Source organism: Anoplophora glabripennis, unplaced genomic scaffold (genome assembly GCF_000390285.2).
Source record: "Anoplophora glabripennis isolate ALB-LARVAE unplaced genomic scaffold, Agla_2.0 scaffold770, whole genome shotgun sequence".
NCBI classification, from domain to species: domain Eukaryota; kingdom Metazoa; phylum Arthropoda; class Insecta; order Coleoptera; family Cerambycidae; genus Anoplophora; species Anoplophora glabripennis.
This window is the reverse complement of record NW_019417256.1, coordinates 217,129-228,119: the sequence shown is the minus strand read 5'-3', so window position 1 is coordinate 228,119 and position 10,991 is coordinate 217,129. Positions and strand designations below refer to the sequence as shown.

The 10,991-nt window shown below is 29.5% G+C and overlaps 1 protein-coding gene across 1 annotated transcript; it reads left to right on the top strand.

Annotated features, from left to right (window-relative positions):
- Positions 1–999: 999 nt before the first annotated feature.
- On the top strand, positions 1,000–10,433 carry LOC108913594. Its single transcript, XM_018719161.1, has 6 exons — positions 1,000–1,141; positions 4,004–4,162; positions 4,225–4,362; positions 4,497–4,622; positions 8,547–8,730; positions 10,202–10,433. The coding sequence occupies exons 1-6, from the start codon at positions 1,055–1,057 to the stop codon at positions 10,285–10,287; spliced, it is 780 nt and encodes a 259-aa protein (XP_018574677.1). The 5' UTR covers positions 1,000–1,054; the 3' UTR covers positions 10,288–10,433.
- The last annotated feature ends 558 nt before the right edge of the window (positions 10,434–10,991 follow it).

The window sequence follows — 10,991 nt, the reverse complement described above, 5'->3', positions numbered from 1 at the left end:
CATATCGCGGAATTGGCCATGTAATCATTTTTGCTTGGCCACCCAGAAGTCCGGACTTCAATACTCTTGATTTTTCTTTTTGGTCTCGATTGAAAGATATAGTTTACAAAGATTCTATTGGCTCGTGTGAAGAGTTGTGGCAAAGAATACAAATCGCTGCCAACGAAGTCAGACGCAATACCAATATGTTGTTTCAAACTCGAAGATCTCTCAGAAAACGTGTAAAGTGTATGAGTGTTAACGGTGGATTCTTCGAACAATTACTTTAAATCATAATTACGTATTTTATTTGTTTTATTCTTAATTGTTGTAATAACACGAAGAAGCACTTGGTTTGTTTCGCTTTTAATTTCTCATATTATCAAAACAGTGTTGGTTAAATCGATTTTTCTCAAAAACGGATATCGAAATCAAACAAGAGTACATAATTAATGGAAAAATTATAGCTCATTCGTGTTTTGTATCAAGTTTCATGTTAAATATACAGGGTAAAAAATTATTAACTAAATTTTCGGTCAAATTGGTCGTAAGTAGCACCCTCTATGAGCAATGCTGAAATTACAACAGGCATATTATTCGTCGTCTAAAAAAATATAGTTTCACAAATTTTCAAGTTCCTAACCTACATATTTTCAGAATAATCGAAAAAAAAACGATTTAAAATTTTAACTTTCATCATCCTGTATTTCCGAAACTATTAACTTTCGGATAAGGCATGTTTGCGCCAAAGGTCACCTTTTCACGTGTAGTATCGTCAGCTTTCGACTTTCCCATTGTTAATGAATCACCCTGTACAAATAGTATCAGAGCAAAGACCTTAAAAATATACCAAAATCTACTACTTGTAGACAATTGTTTTACAATTGGAAAAATAACCTAAATGTAAATGTCGCTTCTTCATATTTTGTACGAAAATTTGACACAATTTGTTCCTGGGCGAAATTATTCATTAGTTCATACATTCCGATGCCTCTATAATAATTAACGTTGTAGGGGAATTGATAAACTTATTGACGAATCGCAATACTTGGATACTGCAAAAGTGTTACGATGGATGGAGAGTGTGGTTGCCGTGGCCTTAAACGAATTTGAAAAAAAGGATAACGAAGCTGTATTCAAAACTCCTTGCGGGACACTTCTTGTGAGTATACTATTTCTCGTCTTTCTTGATGTACCTAGTTCCTTAAACTAGGTCAGTGCCAAAGGTCACTAACACTGATATTCACAAGCTAAACACAGTGCTTCAAAAAATAGAACGAATACTTTTTATTAAAAACTTTAAATTGTTTTATAAAATCTTTATAATCTATCAGATTAGTAAGTAAAATAGCAATAATAATAGTAAGTTTTAAAACATAAATTAGTTTTCCTTACAGTTAGTAACGTGTATGTCTGTCTGTCCACATATCAATATTAGTTAATATTTAATAAATCATGCAAAAACATTTTTTTAACCCTCAAATTATTTTTGTCACTGTAGACGAAGCATTAACTTTAAAATAAACATATTGGCTTAACAACAGATAACATTGATTCATTTAAGTTCGGGAGCTGACCAGTAGTGGCGTAGACAGAAGTTTAAGTGAAATTTGAAGAGCGAATTATAAGCCGACTGTTGATTGATTTAAAAAAGTAGCGAACTAATGCAAAAAATTAAAGGGTCAAAAGAATTTCCGAAATTTTTCAGTGATTTTTGAGAAACTATTTAGGGTGAAAAAAGGTCGTATCGGGAATTAAAAAAAAAGCATTTTGAAGCTCTAAGGTTCTAGTTTTTAGATCTTTCGGTCTAAAATTTTTAGGTTATCATGCAATTCTAAGAAATAGGGCGACAAAAAAATTTTCCACGGATATGGAATTTTTTTTTCAGTTAAGCCATTGCATAGACCAGATAGCTTGTTTATTCAGCTTCAATTTCCTTTTTTAAATTTCGATACGACCATTTTTCAGCGAAATATCGTCTTCAATCATCGATATCACGGCGACAAATGATCGTACAGAGAATTGAAGAACATTTTCGAAAACTGGAATAAATTTCCCATAACATGCTGCCGACACTTTTTGGAAAAATTTTTCATCTTTTACACAGGAAAAAAAGGAAAAAAGGGTAATTTATGTATTTTTTAGAAAATTGACGGCTAAATTAGAAATATCACGAAATGACTAATGTTAAGCATGACTTTTTACAGTTCGATATACCCAGAAGAACCCTGTGAAGTTTCATCTCGATCTAGCGACCCGTTTCTTTGTTTCACAGTCAAACTTTTGAAAAAAATTAAAGGGTCACGTATTTTAACTTAAACACTTCATAATCATCATCTATTTTATTGAGGTTTTCTCACATTTTTACCGCAAATAACGTTTAAATTGATGAAAAATAATTTTTTTTAATTAATTAAGACGAAAAAGGGTAGTTTTGAAAAAAACTGTTTTTTAGTTCTGTTTTAAGTGATTACAGACTGCACAAAAATTGATTAGATATTTGTCTCAAAAAACGGTATGAATCAGGGTCGAAATCTGGTTTGGGTCATCAACTTTAATTTTAATTTAATTAAAAGTTGATGAACGGAAGCATAGGAAGGAAAAGCCGAATCGTGCTGGAAACAATTGAATTTTGTTTTCTTCAATGTCCGGAAGGTTTTCCAAAAAAAAAACTTTAAAAATTTCGAAAATTTTTCGAAATTAGTTTCAGATTAATATTCTGAGGAATTACTAAAAAACTGTAGAATCATCACACCAAATTTCATCAAAATCGGTTCTATAGATTTTGCATAATAATTTTGCAATCCAGATTTTGAAAAAAAAATGCATATTTTCAAAATTTTGCACAGCAAAAACCAAGGCCCTTAGGTACTTGAAAATTTAATCACATGTAGAAGGGCTCTCAAGCTTTGAAACGCTTTTTGAAAAATTCGAATCCGTCAATTAGGAGAGCTCTGGCGGTTGTTTCAACATTGGTTGAATTTTTGTACTTATAAACAATTATTAGAATAACTGTGAATATTCAATCAAATCAAATTTTTTAAAGCAGGTTTTAAAAGTTATTGGAAAGACGTTTCTTTAAAATAAAAACAGATCGATTGGTCAATTAGTTACGTAGTTAGAGCCGATCAAAGTTAACCGTCATTTACACTAAATGTACTGGGACATCCGGGCAAATTTTTCGAAAAATACCTTCGGTATTCCGAGTACTTACCAGGTCTAAGATTACAATACTTTTCTTCATTGGCAACCTACTTACAAAAATACAAAATTATAGTAGAAAAATTCGACCAATGTTTAAACAAGCGCCAGAGCTCTCCTAATTGACGGATTCGAATTTTTCAAAAAGCGTTTGAAAGCTTGAGAGCCCTTCTATATGTGATTAAATTTTCAAGTATCTAAGGGTCTTTGTTTTTGCTGTGCAAAATTTTGAAAATTTGCAATTTTTTTTTCAAAATCTGGATTGCAAAATTATTATGCCAAATGTATAGAACAGATTTTGATGAAATTTGGTGTGATGATTCTACATAACATGAACTTTTCTTGAGCCAAGTATGAAGGTCCTATACCCAATTTAAAGACCTCAAAAAAATTTCCTAAAAAGTAATGTTTTTAACCCCATTTTTGGCGATTTTTTTCTATTTTACAATAATAATCATGATTCATTCGATTTGTAACTAGTCATATTTTGTAAAATTTAATTACAAACATTTTTTTCCTTTTCCATTTTCGCCTAAAATCAACTCTTGAAAAGATACATAATTAAATAGGAAGAAAAATATGACATTTTTCACATTCACATCATCGAAAAATGGATAATAATAATAATGTGCAACATGCACAAGAAATTATCTTTTGAAACAGGTAAAATGGCAAAATTGAGTATTTTTAAATACAAAAGCTGTCATATCAGTCTCCACATTCATTCGATAAGCGATAAGTAACTTATTTCTCAACGAAAATGTGACATTTAGAAAATAGAAATGTCAATTTGCTTTTGGATATCCATAATTTCATATTTCAGGCAAAAATCTGCAAAGGAGGGCCTGCCTTCACATTAAAAGTGCACGGAAATATAAACGGAAGAAATATATCTATGGACGTAGATCTCGTTCCGTGTTTTATTTTTGGAAAAGAGAAGTGGCCCGTAAATGGGTTCAGGTCTAACCCCGTACCGAAAAAGGTTTTTCTAGTAGTACATAAAAATTAATCAAAACAACTAATTATTGTTTGTTCTTGGTGAAGCCCGAATACTTCATCGTCCCAAAACCGCTGAAGGGAGTTTCAAAGGGTAGCAGATATTGGCGTCTATCATTCCAAGAACAAGAAAGGGTTATAATCGATTCTAAGTCAAATCTGAAACCTGCCGTAAAATTCCTAAAAGTTTGTATTTTTCAGAATATCGTTTAAATATATGAATCTTAAAACATTTAAGCGAATCTGTGTTGTGCAGAACGTTTTTGCTGACTTGTTTTTGTTATATTTAGCAGTTCTTAGATGAAATATATTTTTTTTAGAAACTGAGAGATAACATGGATCACAAGTGTATTGCAAGCTACTATATTAAAACAGTGATATTGTGGCAAACAGAAAAGAGAGATGAGACTTTTTGGAATGGAGCTCTGAGTTACGTTTTCATGAACGTAAGTACATATACCGATTTAAAAGGGCATAAAAAGTAATATGATACCATTGATCTTTGTAAATGCTACATCATTGAAATTTAAAAAATATACAAAAAGTTGTATTTTTCTAAAATATCTGCCTCTTGGAGGTGGTTGAAATAAGCATCCCCTAAATTATTTTTTTGCTGCAACTTTTTTGTTTGACAAAAATTGAATTTTCAAATATACGTATCAGATAGCCTGGTTTATTTTAAAACTTTTACTTCAAAATTAAATTCATTATCATGTCAAGCATTATTTATTACTTTGCTTGTTTCAAACATTATGCATTATGCCTAATAGACTACAAGCACATCGGAAATTTTCAAGGGGTCATTTGACCCAGCATGAATTACTTATAAATCGATACTACCACATATAATGCCGTCAATTCTTGTTGGTACAGGTAAGTACACAGGTAAGCTAAACCTGTCCACCAAAGGGGGGGGGTTCGGCAAAACATTTTTGTACGGCATTTCTAAAGTATATATAGGTTATACAAAAAAAACATTAACCTCGACCTAATGCCGTACAAAAATAGCAATACCGGAAGCCAGGAAAATTTTTGATTTTCTGAAAATTTTGACACGGTTTTTGGTGATTTACTACAGTACGGCATTTATACTGCAAGCTTCGGATTGATACGTAGATAACTTTTTTAGTGACGCCGTACGTATCTGCTGATACAGGGGTTAGAAATGCTGAGCGCAACCCTCTATTTTAGCCCCCATTGTTTCAAGTCATTGAAAAATGTACGGCATCGATTCCACATGATTATTTAACTCTCCAAATAATTCTTAGCAACTACGCCGTCTGAAAATTATGGCTAATGCAAAAGTTTATAAACAATTACTTGTATTTTGGAATTTTATTTTATTTTTTTCGATAAGATCATTAATTCCTGTACGGCAATCACTTTTTTAATAAAATATAACCAAAAACTATTGTACTAAATCATGGCACGTTATAATTAATGGTACAAATTAAAAAAAAAACAAATAAATAAATTTTGAAAATTTAAAATATTTTCAAAATTCCTTGTTATAAACTAAGAATGTTATATTCAAAATATTATGTCCGTAATTGACTTTTCATGAGTAAAAAAATATAAAAAACTGCCGTATATTTTTAACTAGTGGATTTTACATAGATGACAATATTTTTCATTCAATTTTTACTACATTTTTAGGTCATTAATAACGATACGGCTTTTACAAATTTTCATCAGAAATATGACAAAGAATGAAAATTGCAATGCCGTACATATTCATTAGAATAATTCTCCGAAATTGTAAAAGTCCAAAATGATTTTTATCCTAATTTCAAGAGAAATTTAATTTATACCGTAGAAATTATGATGGCATTATCTTTAAGATTAAAAAAATTGTATATAGAGAATCGAGAAAATATTTTGAGAAATTTAGAAATTTAATGACGTGCAAGAAAGTATTATTTTTAAATAAATATAATAATAAACAATTAATTTTAACTCAATATTCATGAGAATTCCTATATAAATAATTACATTTAAAACAGTGATATAATACATATGTATATGTTTTGAAGTAACAGTACCCTCGCATTTGCATATTTGCAACTTTACAATACAACAATTGTTTTATGCAAAAATTGTGATGAAGCTATTGGCATACAATATGTTTAAAATTAGTAAAAATAATTTAAAAGTACATTTGTTACAAAAACAACTAAGACTGTTGTGAAAAAAAATTAATATAAGCTTTTCAAATTTATAAAATTAATAATTTTTTTATTGACCTATGGTTTTTTAACGGCATATTACTTAATAGACCGCTTAAGCCTAAGAAACGAACTAGAATCCGAAAAATTTTTTCTAATCATTATGTACAATTTTGAGCTATTTATTAAAATTTACAAGTCGAAATATACTGTTATAATTAATAACCAAATAAGTTAATAGTTAATATTTAATAAGACATCTACAATATTTTGAGAAAGTTGTAGAATCTTCTTTCGTTTCTTTGCATTTCCTGAGAAACCTTACCATAGTAATGTATATTTTTTTTACACCATCAGAAAGTAGAGATTTCAACGAAGAAAAACCCACCGACGTTTTTAAAAAAGCAGATAGTTTGACGTGAGAATTTTCGATTGAAAATTAGGGTGCTTTTTCGATATTAAGTAAAAATAAGGTGAAAAAATAAATATTTCAAATCAAAAAAATTACAGCGTGTTTGGGACATAAATAGGTAAGTTTTCACCAAATTTCGTTAAAAAAAAATTTTTTGTAAAAGACAAAAAATAAAAAACCAAAAACTTGGTTATTTGAATTTTTCACATAAATTTTGAGGTTATGTGAAAAAAGTGTAAATACAAAAGTTGTAGATCTTTTTATTACCTACAACTTTGCTATTTAACTTTTTTCCATAAGACTTGTAGTTTTTCTGGAAATCAAGGGAAACCGTTTTTTACCCTTAAAAACTCACCCCCTACCCCCTCCCGATCTCAGATCGCCCGTAAATTATTTTTCCTTTCATTTCTGTTATATTCTCTTTCTTTTCCAATGGGTTTCATCCTTCTATAATTTTTTTTGGTTTCAAAAATTATCGACCCTGGTCTATAAAACTTAGTTTACATTTTAAATAATGTTTTAGCAACAATGCCGACCATTTTTCAATGATCGCAAACCATAAGGGTCAGAATATAGGGGTTTGCATCCGGGGTTTCTCACTCTTGTATCGACAAATATGTACGGCATTACTGAAAAATATTTATATATGATATTGTAAGTCTTATTATATAAAGGCCGTACAGTAGTAAATAATTTGTGAGAAAATAGTAGTAAAAATAAAATCAATTCTTGCAAGTAATACTTATTTGCAAATATATATTTCAAGCCATTTAGAACCATTCTTTTTGTACGGCATTTTGCTTTTGTTGATTATTGTTGTCAGTATTAACAAAATATATTAATGCCGTACAAACATTTTTCACCGTGAAATCCTACTTTTCAGAGGGAAATTAATTTTCCTATAGTAAGCACATGTTCCATAAAAAAATGTACGGCATGGCCAAAAATGTCATTATTTTATAAAATCGACTTAAAATTAGTTCAAATCACCCATACGTTACTTACAAATAGAGGGTTGCACCTTGCACCCTGTATTCCTAACCCCTGTATCAGCAAGTACGCACGGCGTCGTTTAAAAATTTATCTATGTATCGATCCGAAACTTGCAGTATAAATACCGTATTGTAATAAATCACCAAAACCCGGGCCAAAATTTTCGGAAAATCAAATATTTTCCTGGCTTCCGGTATTGCTATTTTTGTACGGCATTAGGTCGAGGTTCATTTTTTTTTTGTATAACCTATATACTTTAGAAGTGCCATACAAAAATGATTTGCCGAAACCCTCTGGTGGACAGGTTTAGCTTACCTGTGTACTCACCTGTACCAACAAGAATTGACGGCATAGTTTCTAAGTTATTGTTATATGTGGTAATATTAATTTATAAGTAATTCATGCTGGGTCAAATGACCCCTTGAAAATTTCCGATGGGCTTGTAGTCTATAATTGATCACATTGTTCACAACAGATCGGAAAAGTAGGATATGACTTTTCAAGATGAATTCATTTTTTTATCAAAAAAAACGCTCTGTAGGTATATTTTTCTGAATACTACAGAAATCTAAGATTTGATTGGACGATCATATTTTACTTTCCCATAGCATTTACATTCAATGATTTGCTTTATATGTTTTATTATTTTATTCGTAAGATTGTTAAAATAATTAGATCGTAATAAGTATAGATACTAGGTAAAATATTTATGTTTTGTGATTGTTTGTAATAGCAATATTTAGTTATTAAATTTGCAATTTTTCGTACAGATGATTTTATTTATTTATTTATTTTTTTAGATGCTAAAAGAATATTATAACTGTCTACAAGCTGGAAAAATAAACTATTTTTGGAATAAAAATAATAATTTATTAAAAAATATAAAACCAGAGACAATATCGAATGTAAGTAACAGGATCAAAGCCATTATTGACGACATCGAGAAACATCCAGAGAATCCGTTGCTTGTGGCTAAATATTTATGTAAGTTTGTTATTTGAATTGGAACGCATATATTTCCCCATTTTTTTTTTAAATTGTACTTCGATGTAAACGTTTTATCCTTCTCGACCCTAGTTAAAGTGTCTTGTATTTGAGAGCTGTAACTTTATTTGCTTTTTAAAATAACTACTTCAAATGGTGCAAAATTTAGATGCAAAGTTTTTGGACAATTTCTAAATTGACTTTAAAATTATTTACTTAAAAAAGCATTTTACCGCGTAAAGAACTTAAAGGGTTATAAGGGATGATGCACCATTAAAATGCGACAGAATTTTTTAACCCATTGGCGGACTTAAAAAATTATTAATATATTTTATGGGAAATTTAATTATAAAACTTTCCTTTCTCTTGTTAGTTTTCAAAAAACTTTGTCGTTTTCAACAAAAACACGAATGACTAATAACACGTATTGTAGCTGTGTTATTTAAAATCATCGAAAATTCTAAAGTTGGCTATAAATTTAAACGTCAGACTTGACGATCAGGAAAAAAATTGCAATAAGAATAATTTATTTTTCATTTTTGTAGGGGTTTGAGCTGAAAGGGCTTGAACAAGTTGCTATTTACAAACATATGCAATTCTTAAATTCAATTTTTATCCTGCAGAAAAAAAAAACAAAATTTTCAAGAAAGCAAAACCTACAATTTTGTACTCCACAAAATTTTGCGTGTCATTAATAGTTTTTGAGTTATTTTGAAGAAAAGAGAATTTTCTCCAAAAATACAAAAATTCTCTTTTCGTTTCAAGCTCAACTTTTTTCAAAACTAAGCACTTTAAACCGGTCAAACTTCCAGAACATATTACAAGTACATACATAAATAAAGTAAATTGTAAAGTGGTAACGATTATTTTCAATTGGGGTTATAATTAGGGGGCGATTTTCAGTTTTTTTGTCGCCGAAAACAATACGGACCAACTTTATTTTCGTCATAACTCGCTTAGGTTTGATGTTAGGGAGTTTTATACTTTATTTAAAACAAAAATAAAGATTTTTTCAAGCTCTTGAAAAAAGGTTCCATGAGTATTCCCTGAAAAATGCATTAGTTTTTGGTTATTTCACGTTCAAACTTTTGGCGTTTGACGAATAAGAACCAACCTTCAACAAGCTATTACTCCGCTTGTATTGGGTCTAGACACCATAAATACACCATTCTTTTTGTTTTTTATATAAGCTACATTTTTTATCATAATGATTTTCTTTAATAAAATACTTTTTGAGTTATTCGCGAACCGTCTGAAAAAGTGTTTTTTTGGTTAAAAACATTTTTCAGCCCGAGAAGGGGTGGCATCCACCCCCAGAGTAAAAGCAACCCTCTGTACAAGGTCAACTTTGAAGTAGAGGGTACTTAAATAGAACCTAAATCCAAATTTTTATGAAAATCGGTGTTGTTTGGTAAAATTATACGAGAAAATGGTCATTGACTGTACTACTAACCCTTTGCTTGTTTTACAGGTACAAATTCTGAATTTATCCAGTTTCAGAAACAATTATCCACAAATAATGAATTAAGTCTTCTAATGTCCAAGGCCAAAATATAAAAATTCCCAAAAAGTTTGTGACATAAATATGATTTTAAATATTTTGCTATATTACGTATTTTAATTATATTAAACTAATAATTGTAAGACGATGATTTATACGATGTGTATATTTTTACAACAGAATATATTATTTATACGAAAAAGAGTTTTATTATGTAATAGTAAGAACAAATCTAAAAATGTTTTCCATTATAATTGATAATTTGCTACATGGAAAAGAAAATTAAATCAAATTATTTACAACATATTAAATAAATAACCCCTTACATTAAAATGATTATGTAAGGAGTTGATTTTATAAGTTTATTTCAGTAAATATGTTTATGAGTAAGTTCACTGAAAACACTCACATCATCAGTTAGACTTTGAACATTTCTAAGTACTCGTCAAAATTTTTGTAGAGGACCATTTGTTGTTCAGGTTTTAAAACTTTTTATTGTCCACAGCTGTAACAGAAAAGATAGTTGTCTAAACAAAAAAATAATGTAGAAACTGAAAAATAAAATGCAATAATTTGTATGTCTCGAGATACTTATTTGTTTCATCATTATAAGGCCGCAGATAATAATAATAAAACGTAAATTCAGAACATTCCGTTCTCTAATGTAGAATTGATTCAACTAACTTCTGCAAAAATAAATTCCGAAAGACCAATTTGCGTCTGATTTTTTTACTAAGGTAGTTAAATTTTTTAACAACAG